Genomic DNA, 26776 nt, shown 5'->3' on the forward strand with positions numbered 1-26776 from the left:
CGTTGCTTTTCCCGCCTCGAAAAGGAGGAGGAGAGAGGCGTTCTGCTGCTGCAGTTCGGGTCAGAGGCGCTCCTTTCCTAGGTACTGTGTTCTCCAGGTGTGTGTCTGAACCCTGGCCCCCTTTTCATCGGGGTTTCTTGGCCCTTTTCTTCAGAGGGGGGCTTGCCATTGCCACGCTCTGAGGCTGAGAGAGTGTGACTACTTGGCTAAGGTCACCCAGTGGGTTTCCATGGCTGAGTGAGGATTCCAACCTGGTCCCCTAATCATAGGGCTTTCTTGGCTGTTGTGATGCATTTACTGTTTTTCTGGTTTATTAATTTTGTTAATTTTGCCCTCCTCAGGCAGGTTCCTTAAGAAGGGGTTTTCTGCTGCCACCCTCTGAGGCTGAGAGAGTGTGACTACTTGGCCAAGGTCACCCAGTGGGTTTCCATGGCCGAGTGGGGATTCGAACCCTGATCTCCATAGCTGTAGTCCAGCTCTAACCAGGGTTGCTGTTCCTTCACTGCAATCATCATCATTATCCAGGAGGCCCCCATGAACAGGGGGAAATCCTCTCTATTTTACGTTCTGCTCTGAGGGTTTCATCCGCGCTGCAGAAATAATCCAGTTTGACACCACTTCAACTGCCATGGCTCAGCACTGTGGAATCCTGGGAATTGTAGTTTATTGTGGCACCAGAGCTCTCAGACGGAGAAGGCTAAACGTCCCACAAAACTACAGATCCCAGAATTTCCCTGCATTGAGCCAGAGCAGTTAAAGAGGTGTCAAGCTGGACTGTTTCTGGAAAAGGAAGACGTTTTTTGTCAGTCTGGCACTGCAGAAATAATCCAGGTTGACGCAGGGTGACCAGATGTCATAACTGCAAAGGAGGACAGTGCACCACAAAATGTAGGACACTCGAGAAAAATGTAGGGTGTTACAAAATAAAAGCTGAAAACGCTCAAATATAAATTTATGCTTCTTAATCATGCTCCAAATGGGGAACTTTGCAATTCCTCCTGGACAGAAGACTGAAATGTAGGACATGTCCTGGAAAAGGAGGGTATCTGCGCACTCTATCCTAAGGAGAAGCTATCACAGGGTTTTCTTGGCAAGATTTGTCCAGAGGTGTTTTGTTGTGGCTTTCCTCTGGGGCTTGACATGGCTGAGCAGGATTCGAACCCACAGGCCAAAATAAAGCTGCTTCAGGTCACTTTGGAGGTATGCTGTTTAAATGATGCATGCGTCCTAAGAGGCCAGAAGCTGTACCAAAGCCGTACTCCATTCCTAAAGACTGCTTCTGTCCTCTTAAGTTTAAACAGCATACCTCCAAAGTGACCTGAAGCAGCTTTATTTTGGCCTGTCTGTATGGGCCCATAGTTCAACTCTCAAATGCAAATCCCAGGATCCCATAGGACAGAATCATGGCAGTAAAAGTGTGGTTAAATTGTTATTGCATAATGTGAAAGGGCCCTTAATGGGGCTTATTGCAAATACATAGCATTGCAAAAGCATTTTATTACTTTTATTTTTATAACAGCTGAGCCGGTGTGGTTTAGTAGTTTGAGGATTGGACTATGACTCTGGAGATCAGGGTTCAATTCCTGGCACTGGCATGAAAACTGACTGGGTGGCCTTGGGCAAGTCACACTCTCTCAGCCTCAGAGGATGGCAATGGCAAACTCCGCTCTGAAGAAACCTGCCAAGAAAACCCCATTATAGGGTCTTAGGGTCGCCATAAGTCAGAAACGACTTGAAGGAACACAGCAGCAACAAGCAACAATACTATAACAAAACACATCCCAAAACCCCCACCAACTCTTTTAATCTGTTACAGTGGATGGATAGTGTTTGGCTTGATCTTTTACTTCTTATGATGTGGGATATGGAGAATACAACTCCACTTACTTCTCCAAGCTAGTTGCTCATGTGCTTAGCTAGGAAATGTTAGTTTTTGGATAACAAGTCCCAGAATCTTCCAGCCAGCATGTTGTTGTTGTTGTTGTTGTTGTTGTTAACTGCCCTTGAGTCAACCCTCAGTCTAGCTGAAGCACAGAGTCAAGAACATGACGGGGAGCCAGGTAGGTCAGATAATCAACAACTCCTGGAGGGTTGGGCTGAGAATTTATATATCAGAAACCCAACGTAGCTGCTTTGTCATTGTTTATACTTAACTATAAGTCAACTTCATGTATAAGTTGAGGGCAAGTTTTGGGGCCAAAATTATGGATTTTGATATGACCCATGGATAAGTCGAAGGTAAAACTTAGGAGCATGTAACAAAGAAACTAAAGGATGAAGCAAAGCAAAACAATGCCAAAGAACATACAAAATTCTGATAGGCATAACTGTGTTTACACTGAAGACTGAATAGATGAGAGAGTGGAGTGGGGTCAGTACTTCCAGAACAGATTACGCTCTCCTTTCACCAGAGGATGGTTCTCTTTTTCAATAAGAATCAAAGTACAGTACTTACATTGACCTATGGATAAGTCGACTCTGGTTTTTTGGGCCAATTTTTTGACTACAATTTCTAGACTTATACATGAGTATATACAGTAATTACTGCTTCCTCTTAGACCTCAAGCCCTTTTTTTTGTCGCCTCTCAGCGAACACAGGTAGGGGTAAGTTGTCTTGGTATATGACTGGGCAGAACTCTTTGCCAGAGCTGGTATTGAACTTTGCTCTGTATCTGAAACGTGGCTCTGGAACATCCGCCTGCTCTGGTTCAGCAGCAGGTCTCAGCAGGTCCATTGCTTCAGTCCATGTCCATCTTCTGGAAGCAGGGCATGACACTCCCTGCCTCATCCTCCAGAGCCCAGATTCAGGGAGTACTCTCTGTAGTGCAAAACACACATGGGGACTTGTTTCTCCTGCCACTGTTTCCAGAACCCCGCTCTCCCTGACCAATCATTCTACCCCATGAGCTGTACCCTTATTGAGAGAATGATCTGATATAATGAGATGGAATTATTTGTCCACATGTTGATGCTCATGTTGGAAAAATGGCATCACTTGCACACAAGGGAGAAGCATTGGTAAGATCCAGAAAACTGCAAGGTTTGCAAAAGGACAAAAAACGTGAAGCCCCAAAGCAAAGAAAAAGAAAAAATTACAAACAAAATGTTCAAGGCAGATGTCCTGAAATGACCAAGTTAGCATCAAGAATCAGTGACTAGCAAACACTGACAGACAGTCATGTGGGGTTTGTTTTGTTTTTTATAAAAATAGGGTGCAGGATGGGTTACTGTTTTCCCTCCTGTCCTGCTGGAAGGGTTTGTAGAGATGTCTGAGTATCCACTTAAGGAACAGGATGCTGGACTGCATGAGCCTGTGCTTTGGCCCAACAAAAGTCTCCTTGCATTCTTATTTATAGTGGGGATGCAGTAGAGTACTCCAGAAGAGTGGTATGCCTGGTTGTCTAGCTGAAATTCTGGACATGTTGCAGATTCTGCTTGTTTAGTATGCAATGAGAAACTGAACTTAATACATGGGTTGGTTATCTGGGGTAAGGAATGTCATACTAGCTCCAACTGCCTGCCTGAAGAAGAAAAGCCCCCCCCTTCACCCACCATCTTGGGGGGAGAGAGGCCGGTTATGTTTGGGTTTTTTTTTTTTGACTTTGTATTGTACTTCGTGTTGTACACCGCTTTGATCTAATTTGGAAAAGCGGTATATAAATAAACATTATTATTATTATTATACACAGGATCTCTCTCATCTCATCTAAATCCCTTGAAAACCTGCTATTCCTGCCAGATGGTATGACAGGTGGAAACTGTGTGGCCTGGAGGAGAGGGAGGGTTCCTGCTCAATCTTTAATACTGGCACCAACCCTTAACCTTCCCCATTGGCCAAACCTCAGACATTTTTTTTGGTTGAAAAAAGTACACAAACAAGCTTCAGAACACTTGAAAACTCAGTATCAAAGGGCCCCTCACCCTGAAACAGCAACTGCTCACCTCTCTCACTGCAAAATGTCCCAAATGATGACTGTGCAGAAGTCATGCACTATTATTTCTGGTGGTCCAAAATGACAGCCAGCATGAAGGACCGGGGAAGTGTTGCACCACTGAAAACTGAAGGAGCTGAAATCTGAATAGTGTGCTCCTATGGGCTCCAGAGTGTATCTGCTCCAATTGTGGGTATGCTTAAGGGAAGACAGTTTCAAATATCTAAACTTTTGACACTGAGGAGTTGACCCTGTCTCAATCACTCTTTCAGCCAAGGGTCACAAACTTCACCTATACCACCCTTAGCTTTGAGTAAGTACAACCAAATATAAACAGTGCCAGTTTGCACTTTTCAGGAAGCTAAGTTTAGTAATTCATTATGCAGGCTGTTCTGCACTGTTGACGGCTGTGAATACATGCACAGAATTAAAGCTGGTGCATACGTTATATATTTGTACCCCATTAAATTCTCTCTCTCTTTTTTGCAGGTTCTCTCTGAATCAATACCTTTTATCTGTCACAATGGTGTCAGAGAGCCTCATGATCCTTTATGAGGATGATTCAGTAGAAGTGCACTATATGGATCGTTCCAGATTGCTCCTTTCTCCTTGTGGATCTGAATTTTTATTTGAAAAGGCAGTTCCTGCCTCTGCCCATCCCATGCAGCCTCCAGAGAGGGTTCGTCAGAGGACACAGTTTGCTATTAGCATTTATCGGGTAAACAAGAACATTTCTTTATTTTCCCAAGCAAAGCACCAGGAGGGGAAAGAGAGAGAACAATGTGGCATAGTAAGGTGGTATTAGGGCAAGTTTTCATCAGCTTGCAAGTAAATTCCAAAGAAAGGTCTGTTTTCATGGGCAATTCAAAGTGCTGAGCAAAATGACTAATGCTGCCTTTCCTGAAAAGAAAATAGAACAGATAGTTTAATATTTGAAAAGAATCTATGCCAGGGGTGGGCAACCTTTTTGAGCCGGGGGCCGGGTTGCTGTCCCTCAAACAACTGGGGGGCCGAAGCCAAAAAATAAATAATTAAATATTTAAAAAAAACCATTAAATATATAAATAAACCAGGACAAATGTAGGACAAAATTTTCACATGGAAGATACTTTTTTAAAAAAAATGGAGGACATGCAAAAAAATTTGCTGATTTTTTAAAAAATGTTAGTATAAATGCATGTTTCTGAGGCTTTTATAGACAATTGCCCCCCCCAAAGGCCCCGGCGGCAATCGGCGGCAGGACCGGGCTGGGGCCGGTCCCAAGGCCTTGCCGGGCCACATCCGGCCCGCGGGCCGCAGGTTGCCTACCCCTGATCTATGCAGATATACCAAGCAGAGCAGCAGATTCTCTTTCTGTTACAATTGCTTCCAGTGATCATGGTGTGAGTGCCATTGATTATATAGGAGTTTATCACACGTGAAGAATTTCTCTTAATTTCAAATGAAAAGAAAGTAGGGCCAGAACACATTCATATGAATTTGCTAGTTCAGTGAATTTACGTGAATTCGAATTGCGTTCGAACTGACTTCCCATTGCCTGAAAATACCTAGCCGTTGCCCAAAATTGTGTGTGATCACCTCTCATACAATAACATGAAACCCCATGATTGCGTTCAGACTGACTGCCCATTGCCCAAAATTGCGTGTGGCAGTCTAACATGCAATAACGTTAAACCCCATGATTGTGTTCGGATTGCCATTGGATTATACTTCCAGTTTCCCTTGTCTGATAAACTCCATAGCCAAAACCCATGTAGAAGAGAGAAAAAAGAATAGGCTTAGGTGAACCCAGGGTTTATAAAAATGCAAGAAAATTTGAAGGGGGAAAGGAGGGAAACCCTAAGTTGGAAAACACCCAAAACAGACATTTGATGGCAAAACATGTCTAATATCAATCAAATGCTGCCTGACTCTTGAGCAGGAGATGGGAAAAGGAAATAAATGACCTTTGGATTGTTTTGTGTAGGATCTTGGTTCATCAGTCTGAAATGCTTACTGAAAAGTCAAGAAACGGGGAATGAGCTTCCCTGAAAAGCAGCATGCTTACTGTTGTCATTCTACACAAAAACTGTATTGGGTGATAGCTCAGGTGGTCCAGTGAGATGCATGATGGAATGTTAACCAGAATCCTCTGCAGCATGGAATAATTTTGTGACAGACATTGCTTGGCCTGATGCTTGGGGTCCAAAACGCACTGCAGAAGTAATCCAGTTTGAGACTACTTTATCTGCCATGGCTCAGTGCTAGGGAATCCTGGGAACTATAGTTATTGTGACACCAGAGCTCTCTGACAGAGAAGGCTGTCTCACAAAATTACATTTCCCAGAATTCACTGGCACTGAGCTAGGGCAGATAAATCAGTCTCAAACTGGTTTATTTCTGCAGTATGTTTTGGACCTGAATGTATCAGAGCCTCAGGAAGAAAGCTATCTTCCTGAGCTGTTCTCCCTGAGACTTTATCACTAGAAATGTGAAGAACTGAATATGGGCCATATGTACCTGCAAGGCACATGTACCCCATAAACTGCCATGTACTCAAGGATCCTATTGCATTGCATGTTTTGAAGGAAATTTCAACTGCCAGTTTGAAAATTTGCATATATGAAAACAGGGAAGCATCATCTTGTTTTGATGGCAACATCACTCGAGTTGCACAAATGGTACCTTTATCTTCCGGTGCATAGTGCCCTAGAAATGTCTCCTCTTTTCAGGCAGTAAAAATACAAATTATAATGAATTAAATAACACATGAATCCTAAACTCTGTTGCCTTATTCTGCCTAATAGTCGGAATCCTTTATAATCCTGCAGTTCTGTGACTCAAAGGCATGACTCATAGTCATTGCAATATGGGAAGAGCAAACATATAATATAAATATGTATATATATATAAACACTACATATATAAAATAGTTATATAAATATAAAACAGTTTGGGGGGAAAACACACATTCTTAATGGCCATTCCTATAAAAACAAAAAAATGAGGAGAGTGAGCGAAGTGGATATTTTTGGTAATCTACAAATTCAGATACATATTTACTATTTTTTCCCCTCCTAGTCACAGCTTTTGCGAGCAATAGATTTCCGGAATCAATACTCTGATCGTCCCTGTTTACCTTCAAGTATTATACCTGCTGAAAGGAAGAATGTAAGTTTTTGGTTTATGTGATTTTTACACCCCAAAAAAGTGAACTGCTGATACAGTATTGATCTTTTTTTCTTGATTTAAAGACAACAGGGTGGAATAATTCAAATACATTGTGTGGTGTATATACCATGGGTAGGCAAAGTGGAGCCTGCAGGTCGCATGAAGCTCCTAGGATTGTTTTTGTGGCCCAAATTATTATTTGATATATTTTCACCTAAATGAATTTTTCTCACAAACATATTCATAACCATTGACAAATAATAGCAAAATATCAACATAAGAATTCTTAAATCTTCTCATATTGGAGGAGGCAGGATAAACCAATCATAGCCAGACTATGGGCCTGCAAAATACAAGCTGTGTTTCTTAGTAATTATATGTCAGTTGTCTTTCATTGTCAAAGTTTGGGCACAGATTGCTGTTGAAGATGAAATAAGACTATATAGCTCTGCTTTGCCTTTCACAGGTTCTTTTCACAGATATCTCTGAAGCCAAGTGGCCCAGTCCTGATAATGCTGAAGGGACAATAACTGTGCAGAATGGCAACGTGACAGTCTCTTCTTTAGATGGCCACACATGCCTCTTCTTACCAGAGCTTCAGCGAACGTTTAGAGTGGAGTTTTCATGCAAAGTTAGTCAGACGCTTTCAACATCATTATCACCTTTGGAGAAGAACTGCAGTAAATTGATCCAGGGTTGTTCTAGAAGATCCAACCAAAATTCTGTGTTAAAATTGTCTTCTCAGCAGCTGACAATAAAAGAGAAGGACGACATCCCTAATGCAGAAAATCCTGTTCAAGAAAGCAGTTCAAGATGTATGAGACAAGATGAGATTCCAGGGGCTTTCCAGACCTCATCTGAATATTGTAGGATTACACAGCATATGTCCGTGTCCTCCTGCCCCAAAGAATGGAAGTACCCTTTGTCACTGGCATTTAAGTTTTATCAGTCAGCTCAATCTAACAAAGCAAACGAAGATGATGGGAATATAGGTCATGATTGTTCCGAGTGGGACATGTCTAAGGCAGTCACTTATTTACCCTCAGCTTTACCTCTCAGCTGTCATGCTCCATATCTGCACAGGTAAATTATTTTTAATATATACTTGCATATATCCTGCTTTAGATCTTCTTTCCTCTAAGGCAGCTAATGATCTGCTGAAACTCAGCAATAAACAATCAAATGCAATTGCAGTTTCCCACATGCAGACATTAATCCTGCAAGCACCAGGGTGTAGCTAGCAGAAAAGGTAACCTGTATGTGGTTGTGTTGATCATCCTCTCCCCTCATCCCTTCGTGATTTGACTGGAGACGAGAGGCATAATAACTCTGAGGATTATGTATTTCCACATGAAAGTCCTGAGCAGACAAGAGGGACTGAGTTTCATTTTCCTCTTAGCCAGCCATTGTTAACTTTTAAACCTGTGTATCTTCCTCCCCTTTGCTCTAAACTTTATGCCTGGGTGAAGCTAGAGTTTGGAAAAGTTCCTTGGGGCTGCAGAATTCTGAGACCTGTAGTCCAAAAATAGATCTTTTCCAAGCTCTCCTCCTTCCTTTTCCTCCATCACCCCAACACATTCAGCCACATTGTGATTAGTGTTTCATTCAATTTTTTAAACAGAACAGTATCTGTTAAAAATATTATGAAAAATGAGTTTGATATAGAACAACTGGCAAGCTTATTACTAATACTAATAAGGGGGAAATGCTGCAAGCTTAAATACTTGGTTTACAAAGGGAATTTCTCTGAAGATGACCATAAAATTATTATGCCATTAATGTGGTGAATGTTAAAATCACTGGATACCCTTAAGAAAGCTGTTATCTCTTAGCCTCAACTTTCCATCTGCAAAATGGGAATAATAGTGATGTCTCCTGGAGTTATAGGCATGCAGTTTGCATGCCAAAAATGTTATAGACATTATAGTATAAGAACACTTGCTCACACTCAAGGAATAATGTGTTGAATAGTGGGCCAAGAATGTTTTTCAGTGAATCTGTAGCTGATAATTGCTTTGATTACTAGGGTGCATCCAAACTACACAGATATAGCACTTTAATACCACTTTGAATGCCATGGCTCCATCTAGTGGAATCAGCATGTCTCTTTGGGTGAGGTATTTAAATTCACTGCTGAAAAATTTCAGTGTTGTGTTTTGAGATACCATTGTCATTATTGTTGTGTGCCTTCAAGTCGTTTATAACTTTTGGCAACCTTAAGACAACCCTATGGCAATTTTCTTCAGAAGGGTTTTGCTGTTGCCATCCTTTGAGGCTGAGAGAATATGACTTTCCCAGGGTCACACATTGGATTTCTTGGCTAAGTGGGGATTCAAACCCTGTTCACCAGGATTCATAGTTCAGCACTGAAACCACTACACCATACTGGCTAAAGCTGTCTAATGGAGAGTGCAAGTATTTCAGCAAACTAAAAATCCCAATATTCTGTAGGATGGAGTCATGACAGTTAAATTGCTAAATCTGTACTTTATGAAGGCTCCCCTAGACAGAGCAAGCTGCCTGTTTAATATATCCATGCTATAATCCAAAATGCCAGAAGATCTCTTTTGGTAACTTCATATAAGATATAAATAAAGTGTTAGCAGAGAGAGCTACAGCTGTGTTAGTGAATTCAAGCCTTTGAAATATCAGGATGCCTGAAGGAACTCTTTCTCCACCTTTTAAATGCCATTGCATTGTTTATTTATAGCCTACTGTTTCTCCAGAGCTGTATCTCATTGCTGTCATGCTGAGAATCTTTTACTTAGGAAAACAAGAAAGCTAGCATTATAGGAAACAAACTGTGATAGGAAAGACAACAGAAGCCCTGCTTAACTAAAGTAGAGGTGCAAGGATCCATGCTTTCTCCTAGTATCCTAAGAACAAAGCCAAAATGTATCTTTTCCAGCAAAGAAGTTTGTGAGGTGAGGGAAAAGTGGCTTCAGCAAGCCTAAGGGGCCATTCAGACTACATTAAAAACCGGTTTGAAATCGATTCTTCCACGTGAAGTTCATATTGGGCCCGATTCCGTCACAATCCATGTCGGGGCTTGCACAAGGAAATGCCCCTTACCCCGGGGTATCCAGAATCGGGCTAAAATCCGTCTTTTCTCAAAAGACCCGGGTTGCGCGAAATTTGAACTTGCCCTCGATCATGATCGGGGCAAATTTAGGGAGGGATTAGGGTCAGGGGGCGGGCAGAGGTCAGAGCATTCCCTCCCATCATCAGAAGGGAGGAGGGAGGGGGAGGAAGAAAGAGCCGAAAAAAGGGGAATCTGGATGCAAAGGGTGACAGGAGGAAAGGGGGAAATCAGGGGTGACTTTTGGGTTGCAGAGGGCTGTCAGAGAGAGGTGGGGAGGTGGAGAAAGTGATGGAGGAAGAGGAGGAGGAGGAGAAAGGGGCCGTGGGAGGAAGGGAGCCATGGAGGGGATCCTAAAACGGAGCAGGAGGAGGAGGAGGATGAAGGAGCTGGGGAAAGGGTCAGTGGGCATCCCCGAGGAAGGAGAGGGTCTGAAGGAAGGAGGAGGAGGAGGAGGATTTCCAGGGGGAATTGGGTTGCGGGGCTACGCTGGGGCATGTAGGGAAATCAGGCTGCTTATTGTCAGAGGGAGGTGGGGGTGGTGGAGAAAGCTCAAAGGGAGGTGAGGGTCGGAAGGAAGGAGAATTGCCCAGGGAAGTAGGGCTGTGGGTCCAAGCTGGGGCATGTAGGGAAATCAGCCTCTTTTGACAATTTATGCGCATTATTTTTTGGGTGCTTGCTTGTTCTACTTTCCTCTTGCTCCTGGATTATTATTATTATTATTATTATTATTATTATTATTATATGTGTTATATGAGGATGCTACAGGAATGCCTGCGCTGCATTTCCCTTTTATTCCCAATTCATTCCATGGGTCTACTTTAGTTGGAACTGACAGGTCACACTCTCTCAGCCTCAGTGGAAGGCAATGGCAAAGCCCCTCTGAAGAGAATGTAGCAAGAGGAAAAGGGTCAGGTCAGGTCAAAGGCAGAGCATGAACGGAGCTCACATCAGACACCTACCCCCCTTTTCATATTTTTTAAAAATTATTTTTGACCAAATATGCGCATGATTTTTTTTTCTTGAGGCAGATAGAGCAGGGCTAGCGGCTTGTGCACTTTCCCTTTTCTCTGCTCGCTTCCAGCAAAGGGAAAATGTTGCGAATGCAAATTTTAGAAATGTTGCAAAGCGCTAGACTTACAATTCAAATGTTACATTTTTTGATCTTGTCAATTAGACAAAATGATACATGCTTTTGCTACTGAATTCAGAGGCAGCCCTGAATTGCTTTTAAAAGCAAAAAATAGAATGCATGGCAATTGCATCCTTTTCTGGCATTTCCGAGGTGAGGAATTTATTATTACTGTATTATTATTATCATTATTATTAGATGTGTAAGAGGCATTCTGGGGGGCAAGGAGTGGGGGATGCATTAGCTTGCATGGGATTGAAAATGGGGACAGGGGCAGATCTGACCCAAATGCCCACATATACACACAACACACAAAAAAGAGGTTTTTTAAAAATTGACACTTGGGGCATTTTGTGCATGGCTCTTTAAAAAAAGGAGGGGGAGGACACTTCCAGTGCCCCTGCAAAACGTCACCATGACGATCGCTTGATTGACAGCAGGTACCTTTGACAGCAGGCACAGAATGCATTCGATTTAAAATGCCCCTCTTTTGTAGTGGGCACTTGCTAACAGAGAGATTCGGGGGAGGGACATCCGAATCAGCCCAGTTACTTCCAGATCTTTGATGCCAGTCTGAATGGGGCCAACAACAGTTGAGGGCAAAAGGAAGATCAACATAGGCCGGAGCAAACAAAAACAAAGGACTGTCCAGGAAACTCAAAGAGATCTCTATCACCTTTCCCCACCCCAGCAAACATAAACACCTTCATTGCAAGCAAAGTTGCACCTTTTCACCTTCATCATCAAGGTGCAGTGATGGAAGAATAATACTGTTTTGTTTCAATAAAAGAGCACAGGATCAAAGTGTATCAGTACAATCATACTTTCAACAGGGTGCACACATGTGTTAAAGAAACTGTAATTGATTATTTATTTATTTAGTAAATTACATGTTGTTTGTGTTCCTTCAAGTCATTTCTGATTTATGGGGACCCTAAGGCAAACCTATCACAGGATTTCCTGGGCGGAGCGTGTGTGACTCACTCAAGGTGGGGTTCCATGACTGAGTGGGGAATCAAACTCTGATCTTCAGAGTCATAGTCCAACACTCAGATCTCTCTGCCTTATAACAAAGCTCTCAGGGTGGCTTACAAAAGCATTAAAACAAGTTACACAATTTAAAACAATAAAGTAATTAAACTAAAATTTATTAAACTGCAATGATAAGTTTAAAACAGATTGAGAAGATTGTGAAAGTTTTTAAAACTATGTGCACCAGATCTGAGATGAGTTTGATTTCCTGCTCAGCCATGAAACTCACATACTCTCAGCCTCAGGGGAAGGAAATGGAAAGCCTTTTTTGAACAAATCTTGCCCAGAAAACCCCATGATAGGTTTGCCTTAGGGTAATCATGAGCTGGAAATGACTTGAAGGCACACAACAACGAGTCCCAAAGGAATTTGGCACCTAAATGAAATGAGTGTTGGCGCCAGTTGGGCTTCCAGGGACATGGCATTCCACAGTTGTGGTGCCACAACTGAGAAGGTCCTCTCCAGTGTCCTAACAGGTTATTCATCACACTGGTGGTCATGGAAGAGCCCCCACCATCAGATCTTAATCCTTAGGCAGGCACATATGGAGAGAAGCACTCTCAAGTATCAAGGTCCCAAGCTGTTTGGGGCTTTAAAAGTCATCACAAGTCTTTGAATTAAGCCTGGAAATGTATGGGCAATCAGTTACACTATAAACAATCATTAATTATATGAATACCTTTTCAGGTAGTGGCGAAATCTTGCACAAGCATAGAAAGCTTGAGGGTTTCTGCACAGATGCAGAAAACTGATACACACTTTTGAGAAGAGTTTTCTGAGGCTGAAGTCGAATACACAATCATACTGGGAATAAGTCTTTCTAAACACAATAGGACTTCTTCCTGGAAAAGAAAAAAGAAACAGGCATGAAACCGGGTTGAAATTGGACAGCTGCTTAAAAGCAATATTTATTGTACAGTGCTTCTTGGATTCTGTTAAGGATTCCAGTTGGAGTTTGCATAGTGAATGTTCTGTTTGTTTGATCCACAGGTGGAATTTCAACGATTTCTTCCAACCGAAACAGGAAGATAATGAATGTTATTTGCACTCTCAGCCAATCAAAGTTCTGTGGAACAAGGATGTCATTTACAGGTTTTCAAAGACAGTAACAAAAATCTTGTGTTGTGTTTGCATGAGATCACAAACATGATTGTTGACAAAGGAAATTTTAAAAATCAACAAATTCCTTTCCTTAATTTAAAGAATATTGATATGAGTAGCACTTGGAAAATAATATTTAAATATATCAGCATAGATCTAGAATTCCCCTGAGTAGGTTGCAAGGAGTGGAAGTTCATTGTTTGGTGGATTCCTCCTTCCTCATGTAGCCCCAGAAAATCTGGTCTGGAAGTAGTATAGGGGGGATTCAGCAGAAAGAGAGGATTGATGAGAAACAAATATTTAATGGAGAGGAGTTACTAATAGCGGTGACTTGGAAATTTCCCCATTGACTAGGTTTTTCCCCCCCAGAAGGTGAGTTTTATGTAGATTGCATGAAATAATAAATCACTTGGAGAGCCTAATGAACTGTACCTTTCCTTAGATTTTTTCTTAGAACTAAAAGCATAGAAATTTACCCTGGTGATGGATCAGTTTTCAAATCAGAAGGTTCCTGTTGGGGAAAATATTTCACTCGCTATTATATCAAGGAGCAAATAAAACAGGTAATTGACAGACTTTTATCTTTTAAGTACCTTCAGATTCAAGAACTTTATAAAATTAGCAAATAACATTGGATGCTGATGTAAATGAACAACAATTAAGATATGTACTAAATATACTACAGTTTGCATTGTACTTTTCTTGTCACTGGAGGGATGACAGGAGATAGAACACACAGTAATCTGTCTTCTTAGTACTACTAATGAGATATTCACCAAATGGTGGAGATGTTTGATATCTGCAACCATGGCTTAGTTCTCTCATCAATAGTTTACTAATGATTTACTAGTATTGGCATTGCTGGGGAATGATGGGAGTTGTAGTCCAACACTATCCAAATTCTCCCTATCACTGGCCTTCAGGGGATTCAGAAATTCAGATCTTGAAGGGATTCAAACTGAAATACGTCCCAGCTTTGTGTTGGAGATCCTGGAAAAGGAAAGATGTCACAGATTGAATTTAGAACTTTATTGCATGCAAAGCCTGAGCTTTTCTGTGGAATTCTGTTCACTTGTTGTCACTACAGGATTTCTGCAATGGTCAACAGTGTAATCTTGCATGCTATGTTCTTCTATTTTTCTCAAGGCTACATCAGAAACCAGCAGATATCCAACAGTTTGACATGCCATGATTACAAAGACTAGCTTTCTCCAACCTGTGGCCCATTCATGCTACAGAATTATGGCACTATTATTACACTTTAATTGCCATGGCTGCATCCTATGGAATCTTGAGTTTTGTAATTTTGTGAGGCACTAGAGCGCTCTGACTGAGAATTTTAAATCTCTCTCCCTAAACTGCAAATCCTAGGATTCCACAGTTAAAGTGTCATAATAGTGCTATACAAAAGGATCTCGTTGCGCCTTTGAGATTAACTGAGAGAAAGAAGTGGGCAGTATAAGCGTCTATAGACTTAAATCTACAAAAATGTATGCTACCAACTTCTTTCCCTCAGTTAGTCTCCAGGATGCTACAAAATCCCTTTGCATACTGAACCATTCTAGGAACCAGCTATGTATTTGAATAATACTGCTATAATTATGTGGTCTGAATGAACCCCTGGTTGCCTTTCAGGTGGTTGGGGGATGTTGAGAGATGTAGCTGAACATATTTGGAGCGTACTAAATTGTTGGTGCATCCAAGTGTTTGAAATGGCTTGCCATCAGGTGAACAATATGGTAAAAACCAGCTGTTAAAATCATATTGTGTGTTCTTTGTTTTTGATTTGGTACAATTCTTGGGACAAACTAGAACTGTATTACAATGTGAAAATCCTTTGGGTTTAAGGACGAGGCTTATAATTACTAGATTGGGTCTCTTGCTTAGTGTTCATATAAACATACTTTCTTTCTTCCTTCAAGAGAGAAGAAACTATGTATTCTGTAAGCAATCTGCCTCCTGATACACCTGGGAACCTCTACTCTGTGTGGGCCATTATTACACAAGCAATCAGGTGAAATAGTTTGGCTTTGTACTTTTATGAGATATTTATCTATTACTGATTAATTAATGACTGATCTACATTAATTTTATGCTGCCTTATGATAGAATGTGCAAAAATGAGTTACATTTCACTCAAAAGGCAATAAAAAGTTACCAGTAAAAACACAATATATTCAGATGCTTAATTCAAAAGGGAGAGTCAAAAAGTTAAACCACAAAACCAGGTTAATCTAAAATGCAAAACACAACTTTAGTTTAAATGATCATGTACTATCAACATATATCCAGTTTATGTTAACTTAGCTATAATAATAGTTTTAAAACCCTGTATGGCATTAAGAAATATGTGCTTATTTTTCTTACCTAGAGTTTTTCAACATGATCTTGACAACATGCTTTCGTTAACTCATAATTACAGTGTTTGCTGCTGGAAGATGGTAAGTGGGAAAAAGCTGACATTTTGTAAAACAGGAATAAGCAGTTCTGGGTCTCTGGACGTTTTGAGACTGCACCTTTTGGCAGCGTAGCCAAGAGTTGAGCCAATGATGGGTCATGAGAGTAGCAGTCTGGCCTTCCAATATTAGGAGACACACATTTGTCTGCCCCTGTTGTAAGTTATTGCATGGTCCTTACTTGTGAGAAGACTCCATATATCTTAGCATGAATCATAAAATCATAGAATCGTTGAGTTGGAAGAGACCACAAGGGCCATCCAGTCCAACCCCCTGCCATGCAGGAACTCTCAATCAAACCATCCCCGACAGATGGCCATCCGGCCTCTGTTTAAAGACCTCCAAGGAGGGAGACTCCACCACACCCCGAGAGAGTGTGTTCCACTGTTGAACAGCCCTTACTGTCAGGAAGTTCCTCCTAATGTTTAGGTGGAATCTCTTTTCCTGTAGCTTGCATCCATTGCTTCGGGTCCTGTTCTCTGGAGCAGCAGAAAACAAGTTAGCTCTCTCCTCAATAGAACACCCCTTCAAATATTTAAACAGGGCTATCATATCACCTCTTAACCTTCTCTCCTCCAGGCTAAACATCCCCAGCTCCCTAAGTTGTTCCCCATAGGGCATGGTTTCCAGACCCTTCACCATTTTAGCCGCCCTCCTTTGGACATGCTCCTGTTTCTCAACATCCTTTTTGAATTGTGGAAGGATCCAAGCACATGCTTTTGGGGTTTTTTAGATGTACATTTCTAGGCAACCTGAAGATTCAGAGCAGACAACAACATTGTAAAAGATGTGTTTTTTTAAAGGGTCAGTGAAAATGAAATCAAATTAAAAGTAGAAAAGCCTCTGAATATACTGGAAAACCTCAGCATAAAATCTGTGCATCCTGGTTGTACCATCCAGTTGCTTCCAGGTAGTCTTTTGTCTCCACACTAGCCCGATTCAGTTCTGCTTAGCTTGATCAAGGTGATTGTGCCACAAACCCTCAAAGTGTGAGGAACCTCTTTGAGACAGAACAAAATTCAAGTTCAGACAAGTTCTTGGGGGCTCCATTGCAGTGATGGGTGAAGCCAAATGCAAAACAATGAGACCAAAAATATCAGTATGTTTTGTTCAGCCTCTTACTACCAGTAACTAACCATTAGCAAATGCATTTCATTCTGTTAGAATAACCAGGAAAATGTACCAAAACTGGGTGGAGGTATTCATCTAGGCTCTAGGGGACCCAGGAGGGGTGAGTTTTACCCCAAGCCCTGAGGTTCCTCAACCTTGCTTTAGTCCATGATCCAAAGCATTGATTTGGTTGATGAATACCGAATACTAGCATTAAAGTCTACATTTTTACTGAACATAATTTTGTCCCATGCGGTTTCTTTTGTAATAGTCTCCTGAAACAGGTGGAAGAGAAATGCTACCAGTCCCTTTGGCTTCAAAGATTTTTCCTAATGTGGGAAGATTTTTTGCGTACTCAGATAATAACGTACATGCTGTTTTTTATGATGGAATGATTCTGAATATGATGTGGGATTTTAATTCTCATGATGAAGAATCACAGGTGAGTCTTACAGAGAGTTGGTTTAGTTTATGCCATGTCTGAAGTAAAAATACTTCCTGTTTTTCCTCTGTAGAATATGGGGAACATGTGTGAACAAATACAGTGTGACTGTTGCTTTTTCATTTCCACTGTTTTTTCGTTGTTTTGCCAAAGCCAAGTAATGCTTTTGGATATGGAGACAACAGACATACCAGTGGTGAAAGGTTTAACAAGTTTATTAATTTAGCAGGAAAAATCTCTAGATTTTATATAAGCAATCCCTATATTCTAGACCAAGGTAGGCAACTGTTGGAGGCAGGGGTGGGGCAGATTATGCCCTGGGAGACGTTGGGGGGGGCTGTACTCCCCACCACAAAAAAGGTTCTTTGCCCCCAAATGTCCCCAAATGCCTTCTACAGGCTGCGGGGAGCATTTCTGCCATGTTTTAGGGCCATTTTAGGCCTACAGGAGGTCTTTTTTTTTCTTTTCAAAACAGCAAGTGACTGGAAGTCATTTCCAATTTACTTCCATTTTTTAAAAATGCCTTTCCTAGGCCTAAAATGGCGGGGGGGGGGGGGGGGGGGGTGGGATGATGAAGATGCTCCCAATGTGCATTTGGGGGCATTTTAGAGGGAGAGAAAGTACTAAAAAATGCTCACTCCTGTTCTAGATATTATAAAGAATTCCCATATAAAGTAAGCAAATCCTACAAAGCAAGTTCAGCTGTTGGGAGCTTTGGAGAAGCAATAGTTGGGCAAGTCTACAGGGCTTTACGTATTCAGATAATAAAACAGATAATAAAACAGAGTCAAAGGATATTTGAAGTTTTTCATTCCTGGTGATAGGATTCTCCAGTAGGTGGCAATCAAATTATTTATTAAGGGGAACTCAGCTGTACAGCAAAATGAGGAGAAGTTTAACATGCTCTTGCGAAACATTGGCTTGGGTTCTGAGTTCACAGAAGAATTCAAGGGAAATTAGTATCCAGAATAGTATTGACCTATTGGCGTCCCAGGGTGTTAGCAATGGTGGGGTATGATCAATAACCCTAGTGACCCCACCTTAGAGAGTGAAACAGAAAACCAATGTCAAACCAAGTTACAGTGGACAGGAAGAAGCTGATTGGGAGAATCATAGAATCATAGAGTTGAAAGAGACCACAAGGGCCATCCAGTCCAACCCCCTGCCATGCAGGAACTCTCAAAAAAAGCATCCCTGACAGATGGTCATCCAGCCTCTGTTTAAAGACCTCTAAGGAACGAGACTCCACTACACTCCGAGGGAGTGTGTTCCACTGTCGAACAGCCCTTATTGTCAGGAAGTTCCTCCTGTTGAGGTGGAATCTCTTTTCCTTTAGCTTGCATCCATTGCTCCAGGTCCTGTTCTCTGGAGAAGCAGAAAACAAGCTTGCTCCTTCCTCAATATGACATCTCTTCAAGTATTTAAACAGGGCTATCATATCACCTCTTAACCTTCTCTTCTCCAGGCTAAACATCCCCAGCTTCCTGAGTCGTTCCTCATAGGACATGGTTTCCAGACCATCACCATTTTAGTCGCCCTACTTTGGACACGCTCCAGTTTCTCAACATCCTTTTTGAATTGTGGTGCCCAGAACTGGACACAATATTCCAGGTGGGGCCTGACCAGAGCAGAATAGAGTGGCAGTATTACTTCCCATGATCTAGACACTATACTTCTATTGATGTAGCCTAAAATCACATTGTCCTTTTTAGCAGCCGCATCACACTGTTGACTCATGTTCAGTTTGTGGTCTACTTGGACTCCCAGATCCCTTTCACATGTTGTCTCGTTCAGCCAGGTGTCCCCCAGCCTATATCTGTGCATTTCATTTTTCCGCCTTAAGTGCAGTACCTTACATTTGAAATTCATTTTGTTAGCTTTGGCCCAGCTTTCTAATCTGTTAAGTCATTTTGAATTTTGATCCTCTCCTCAAGGGTATTAGCTACTCCTCCTAATTTGGTGTCATCTCCAAATTTGATGAGTATACCCCCAATTCTGTCACCCAAGTCATTGATAAAGATGTTGAATAGCCCTGGGCCCAGGACAGAGCCTTCTTGGACCCTACTGGTCACTTCTCTCCAGGATGAAAAGGAGCCATTGTTGAGCACCCTTTGGGTTCGGTTAGTCAACCAATTACAAATCCATGTAACAGTTGCCTTTTCTAGCCCACATTCTACATGCTTGTTTGCAAGAATATCATGGGGAGCTTTGTCAAAGGCCTTACTGAAATCAAGATATGCTATATCCACAGCATTCCCTTCATCTAACAAGCTGGTAATTTTATCAAAGAAAGAGATAAGGTTTGTCTGGCATGACTTCTTTCTCTGAAACCAGTGTTGACTATTTGTGATTATGGCATTGCTTTCTAGATGTTCACAGACTCTCTTTTTAATGATCTGCTCCAGAATCTTTCCTGGTATAGATGTCAGACTAACTGGACGATAATTGTTGGGATCCTCTTTTTTCCCCTTTTTGAAGATGGGGACAACGTTTGCCCTCCTCCAGTCTGCTGGGACTTCTGTTCTCCAGGAATTCTCAAAGATTATTGCCAATGGCTCCGATATTACATTTACCATTTCTTTTAATACCCTTGGATGTAGTTCATCTGATCCTGGAGACTTATATTCGTTTAGACTGACCTGTACTATTCCTGTAGATATTCCTGTACTATTCTTTACTTATTCTGTGCTGAAATTCCCCTATTTTGTCCTCTGCTCCATTATTCTCAGTTTGAGCACCTTTTCTGAGAAGACTGAGGCAAAGAAGTAATAGAGTTTGCCATCTTTCCTTCCTAGATACCTCAAGATGCTATCACAGGCTGGTGTAAACTGACTTCTCCTGAAGGAGCACAGCAACTTATCCAGATAGATCAACCTGGGCTTTATGAAAGGTACTTACAGATTGTTTGGATAAACTCATGAATGTCTGCGTGATTCTTAACATTCAGGGTTCGTTGAAGTTGTCTCAAATATTATAGGAATCCATCTCAAAACCCCAAATCTTTTTCTAATATCACAAGTTGTGGTAGAGCCATCGATTTCTTCACTTTTGCCTGAGTGATACACAATTTAACAAATGTTTTATAGACTGGATAATATTATAAATTTCTCTTACAGTACCTATAGTATTTACATTTGGGAGGTTTTTTTTTTAAAAAAGTGAATAATAATAATAATGTTTATGTTTATCTCCTTTATGCCCTTGCTTTCTGGACGGGCATTACCTGTGACTTCCTCTTTTGTGGAGATCTTTTGTAACTAAAAAAAACCCTTTTCTGGCTCGGGGGTGGGGGGCAGTATCCCTTCTTTGCTGTCTTGGTTGCAGGGGGGAGGACAGTAGCAGGATGTTGAGTTCCCTGGGATAAGACCCTCCTCCCCATCCGTACCCCCATCCCAGGAGGTCCATTGGGGTAACAACATGAGTTACCACACTAGAAGACACTAGTGCTGCCATTGACAAAAAGTACTGTACAGTATTAACACAAGTTGTGTCAGGAAATGACATTGGTGTGGCCACTAGGGGGAGCTGTTGTGCAGATAATTTACAGCGCCAGTGGCAGCTAATGTGTCAGCATTCAAACAGTGCATCATCAGAATGTTGATGCAACGGACAACTGTCAGTTCTCAACTGTCACTGAGTCTGTTACTGTGAGACAGTTGGTGCCTGAGAGTGGGCTGTGTCTGTTACTGAGAGGCAGTGAGATGGTTGTGTGTTAATGTGGCTGCCTCAGAGGTTGTGTTATTGTTGGCTGGTGTAAATAGTGTGTATTAGAGACGGACGTCCAATACACTGTGTATATCTATGTTGTAAATACTGCAAAGGAAGATTAAAGCCCTCGTTTAGAGTGAAGACTTGTAAGAGTCATTATTAGTTGAAGACATCTTCACAGATTCCTTCTTCTTGGCGTCCTGTCAACGTGGTTGAACTCTGCAGGTGGTCATGGTGGACACTGCGCGTCATTTCCATAGGTCCCAACAAGGGTTATGGGCGCAGCACACAGGCCACAACAAGTTGAACATAGCAAAGCAGATTATTTAATACAATAAAAAAAAACTTATCATACTCTCTCATACACTCCTCCCCTAGCTAACACAAGCCTTTAAACACCACACATTAATTTCTCCATTCACTCATTCTTCCACCCTCTCTTTAACTAAACAACAACATCTGTATCAACTGACCTCCACCGACTGTTGCCGTGTGCCTTTAAGTCCTTTCCATCTTATAGTGACCCTAAGGCAACCCTATCATGGTGATTTCTTGGCAAGATTTTTCAGAGGGATTTACCATTGTCTTCCTCTAAGGCTGAGAGACTGTAACTTGCCCAATGTCATCCAATGGGTTTCTATGACCAAGCAAGGGTTAGAACCCTGGTCTTCCTTTTTGCTAGGGAAAAAGTGCTACAGCTTTAATAGGTACTTAATGTCCTCTCATAGTGAAATAACATGTTATCTTCCTTTCTAATGCAGATACATTACAACAGTGGTAGAGTGGTGCAGAAACTTGAATGAAGACAAAGAGAAATGCCTCGATATAACACAGCATGTTCCTGAAGAAAACTGGTATTTGTTTCCCTCTGCTTTCACTAACACAAAATGCAAAATCTACTGGGCTTGTTTGAAGGAAAGGAGCTTCCTGTTGAATTCATTATCTTCAGGGTCTTTCTATAGCAACAGAGCTCTTCTTTCAAATTAAAAGACAGAGTATGGTCTGCCACCATTTGACAAGTTATCTAATATTTTAGTAACTCACTGTGTTAGGCAAAAAGACAACAAAAATTCCCTCCAGCATTATTTATTTTATTTAAAACATTTTTACATTGTAAAAATCAAATCTTGCCTTCAGGATACTGTACAATAAAACAGTGACATCAACATTATAATATACGAAGAGGCAGCATATAAAACTATCAGGAGCCCATGTCCTGAATGGGGGAAGGAATTAACTGTAGGGTAGGGTAGTGGAGAGTTATGCCTTGCTGGTTACAGATCTGTCTGCGAGTAAAACCACAGGAAAAAAATACATAAGCATTTCTTGTTATTTGCAGCTTTGACTTATGGCAACCTCATAGGTGAGAGCATTTATGTGCCCTGCTCATCAACAGCCCTGCTCAGCTCTTCCAAACTCAGGATTGTGGCTTCCGTTGAGTCTATCCATCTGTAATGTGGGCTTCCTCTTTTCCTACTACCTTCCACTTTACTGTTATTGTGTTTTCCAATTAGCCATGTAGTCTCATATGTCCAAAATATGATAACCACATATAGTCACTTTGGCTTCTAATGAGAATTCACTATTGATTTACTCTGTTATTGCTGTGTGCCTTCAGGTTGTTTCCGACTTATGGTGATCCTAAGACGATCCTATCATAAGTTTTTCTTGGCAAATTTCTTCAGAGGGGGTTTGCTATTGCCATTCTCTGAGGCTGAGAGAGTGTGACTTGCCCAAGGTCACCTAGTGGGTTTCCTTGGCCAAGCTGAGATTTGAACCCTGGTCTCCCAGTGTCCTAGTCCAGCACTCAAACCACTACACCACACTGGCTCTCTGATTTACCTTAGAGCTCATTTATTTATCTTTTTGGTGATCTGTAGTATCCATAAAACTCCTCCAGCATCCCATTTGAAATGAGCCGATTCTAATCCTGGCAGCTTTCTTCACTGTCCCATTTCACTGTCCTCATTTTGGATAGCCTCAACATAAGATTTGTAAGATAAAGGAAATTCAGGAGTGATTGATCATTGCTTCCATTTGTGAAATAGTTAGCTGAAGTGCCACTGCTGTTGTTTCTTTAAGATCCTCTGCCAGTCTCTGTGTTAAACTCTCTCTCTCTCTCTCTCTCTCTCTCTCTCGCACACACACACATGCTGCTGCTGCCTTGTAATTGTTTGGCACATTTAATATAATTCCTCAACCAAAGCCATTCTGACTTGGGAGACCCTATCAGTAGCAATGCCACTGTCCATGTAGCCTCTTACCACACGGGATCACAGAATCCCACCACCACAGATTGCATAGTGCTAAGGCAAAAGCATTACAAATCCTTAAAATGACTGGCATCTAAGAGCTTATAAAGCTTATACTTCTTTGAGGATATTATTCCAAAGCCAGGGTGCCACTGCCAAAATGGACCTCTTCCTTGGTCTAAACTACACTGAAGAAATAATCCAGTTGGAGACCGCTTTAATTGCCCTGAATCAGTGCTAGGGAATCCTGGGAATTGTAGTTTATTGTAGCACCAGAGCTCTCTGACAGAGAAGGCTAAATATCTCACAAAATGAATTCCCTAGCATTGAGCCAGGGCAATTAAAGCCGTCTCAAACGGCGTTATTTCTGCAGTGTGTTTTGCACCATTGTGCACTTGCAGTTATGAAACCAGTTGGAGCACATGGGTAAGCAGGTATACTCATGTTGTGTGTGAAGGACAAAAGTTATAGATGTTGTGTCTGTCAGAGGATGTATCATACATTTGCATAAAACTGGTGATGAGTGAAGTGAAATGGCATTTCCAGAAACATGTTCTCAATTCTGTTTGTTTTTATAGGTCTGTTGCTGCTGAACTTGAAAAAATAAAAAGATTCAATTGTATCCTTTTGTAACATGTTTAGAATCCATAAAATTATTCAAATATAAACTAGTAAATGTTCCAAAAGACTAACAATAATAGACCTTTTCTTAGTTCGGATCATTTTGTTAGTCAAAATGGTAGTACAGTATCTGAAAAGTATTGACAGCACAGCTCTTTTTGCATAATTGTTATATAATAAGCTACCTAATTATGCTAGAAGTTTTCATTTTTTAAAAAGCAATTCTATGTTCTGCTATGTTTGTCTGGTGGAAGTCTTTTGCAGTGTGATCCTATTGATATCAAGGAAGCCTCGCTGGTTCAGTGGGACTTCTTCCCAAGTGAAGGCTCATGTGATGGTGATACAAATGGCAAAATAATTCTATCAGTTTCTCCTATTGGGTTTTTCTCTTACGTTCATTTTTTCCTTCACTATTCACAACTATAGTTTTAGTGGAGAACAGCAATATTCCAAGTATGGTTCCTGCTGAGAAAAGAATTCCATCCTCCAACAAAAATAGGCAGAACAATTCAGAAGCAAAGCTTTTATCTGAGGATATTGGTGAGAAGAGTATAGCTGAAACACTACACAGAACTTCAAAGATTATCAATGATATTGACTCTATTTTATCTTCCTCCACAAAGCAAAACATGGCCAAAAGTATTTCACACAACACTGGTTGACCTGCAAAGAAAAAAAGAAATCAAGCCTCCACAGTCAGGCAATAGAATGGTTTGTCTTAGTTTAGTTACTTCATAAATAATCAAAGCATCTTAATAGTAGAACCAAAGATTGGAGGATTTATTTTTATAATGTCAGAAGTGACTTTTTAAAAATATCTCTGTAATGAATTAATTAAAAAATGTAAAAGTTAATCATAATTTTCCTCATATATGAAAATCTTGCTGCACTGACTGAATTTTCAGATTGGTAACATGGTTTTCTGATAGTGAAAATATCAATGAAGACTGCAGGAAAAAAATCTGCAACTGTTAGGAAGATAATTCCTAGACATCTGGTCAGCTAGGTCACAACATTTTACTCAACTTTCCATTCTGGAGACAGATTGTCAAGCAAACATATCACAAAGTTCCCTCGTCACTTTTTATATTTGTGCCCCTGCAAGAGACGTGTCCCAGTTTCACTGCATGACATGAGGTTTATCCTTATTCATTCATCACTTGGATCTCCATCAGTTCATCAGTTGTTGGAACCATGTTTTTAACTAAATGGATATTACTAATAAAACCTTGCAAAATTAAACTGTTGAATATCCTATATATATAAATCAGCAGGAACAGACGCCATACAAATAGAGCTGCTTCAAGCTACAGAGACAGAATCTGCTCTAGTTCTAACTAAAATCTGTGAACAAATATGGAAAACTAAGCAATGGCCCACAGATCTGAAATGTTCAATATACATATACTCCAATACCCAAGAAATGGGACACCAAAGGTTGTTACTACAGGACTATTGCATTAATTTTCGATGCCATCAAAGTGATATTCAAATTTATACAACAAAGACTTTTACCATATACAGAGCAAAACATTTGATTTTTCTGATGCATAACCTGTACTCAGGACAGGAGGCTAATGTTAGGACAGAATATGAAAACTTTTGCAATTGATGAAGGGCTCAAGCAAGGCTATATTTTATCATCATATCTGTTTAACTTATTACACTGAACATAGAGCAACATTTATTTATGATGCCCTTTTCACCAAAGGGTGGAACATCAAACACAATCAAGAACAAGACAAATTTAAGCATGAATGCATGACTAGTTACCTAAGATTGTGAATGGAGGTATGCATCCCACTTAAACGGTGTCATATGTAAAGCAGGATCAAACTCATAAGGAGGTATGAAAATTGGAGGAACATCAACAATTGAAGATATGCAGAGAGCATCAAACTGCTGGAAGAAAATAGCAAAGATTACTGAAGAAAACCAAAAAATAAAATGCAAAGGCAGGTTTACAGTTGAACATTTAAAAAATGACCACAGGTGATTTACATAACTTTAAAGTAGACAGTGAAGAAAAAACCCACAAAAAACTATAGACAATTAAGACATTAAAATAGCGAAAGATTTTTCATATCTTGGTTCAGTCATTAATCAAAAAGGAGACATGACTTCCAGGAGAGGCTGTTGTGAAATATTTACTTTTTTTATTAATAACAACCGCACTGGCCTTTTATTACAGTCCACAGGCCATTTAGGCAACACATTAAATATTGTACATAAACATATTAAAATAGCTCTGTAAAGCATGATTTAAAACAATACAATTTATAAATATATTAATTGTTTATAACAGCATGATAATACAAATATAAATATTTATATTATATATATGTGTGTGTGTTTTATATTTAATATTATGCATGATATGATTTTTCATAATATGTATGATTTTGGCTCATGTGATAATAACAAAGGAGGTATTAAATTATATACACACACAAACACAGACTGTTGGCCCTCCTTATCTGTGGATTTGTTATCCAGGGATCAACCATCCATGACCTGAAAATTGTGAAAAATAATATAAATTCTAAAACGTAAGTCTTGTTTTTATCGTTTTATGATAAAACCATTTATCACCATTTCACTGGGTCGCTGTATTTGATGGGACTTGAGCAGCCACAGGTTTTGGTATCCATGAGGAGGTTGGGGGGGGGGGGGGGCCGGGAACAAAAACCCAGCAGATGCCAAGGCCCCACTGTGTGTGTGTGTGTGTGTGTGTGTGTGTGTATAATTTAATACCGCCTTT

At 40.7% G+C, this 26776-nt stretch overlaps 1 protein-coding gene across 5 annotated transcripts; it reads left to right on the forward strand.

Annotated features, from left to right (window-relative positions):
• C2H5orf34 (chromosome 2 C5orf34 homolog) lies at window positions 1–26269 on the forward strand. Of its 5 annotated transcripts, none has more exons than XM_042450056.1 (14): window positions 1–81; window positions 4422–4650; window positions 6993–7082; window positions 7549–8165; window positions 13316–13417; window positions 13869–13989; window positions 15349–15440; window positions 15798–15867; window positions 17264–17434; window positions 20230–20324; window positions 21904–21996; window positions 22482–22505; window positions 23973–24013; window positions 24442–26268. In XM_042450056.1, the coding sequence occupies exons 2-14, from the start codon at window positions 4456–4458 to the stop codon at window positions 24675–24677; spliced, it is 1947 nt and encodes a 648-aa protein (XP_042305990.1). In that variant the 5' UTR covers window positions 1–81; window positions 4422–4455; the 3' UTR covers window positions 24678–26268. The 5 variants fall into 5 exon arrangements, 4 of the variants coding, with proteins under 4 accessions (XP_042305990.1, XP_042305991.1, XP_042305989.1 ...); XM_042450057.1 differs by having other exon boundaries at window positions 25–97; window positions 24442–26269; XR_006102005.1 differs by lacking the exon at window positions 1–81 and adding an exon at window positions 3769–4245 and having other exon boundaries at window positions 22482–22598; window positions 24442–24506.
• The last annotated feature ends 507 nt before the right edge of the window (window positions 26270–26776 follow it).

The sequence above is a fragment of the Sceloporus undulatus genome, chromosome 2 (assembly GCF_019175285.1).
Source record: "Sceloporus undulatus isolate JIND9_A2432 ecotype Alabama chromosome 2, SceUnd_v1.1, whole genome shotgun sequence".
Classification (NCBI taxonomy): domain Eukaryota; kingdom Metazoa; phylum Chordata; class Lepidosauria; order Squamata; family Phrynosomatidae; genus Sceloporus; species Sceloporus undulatus.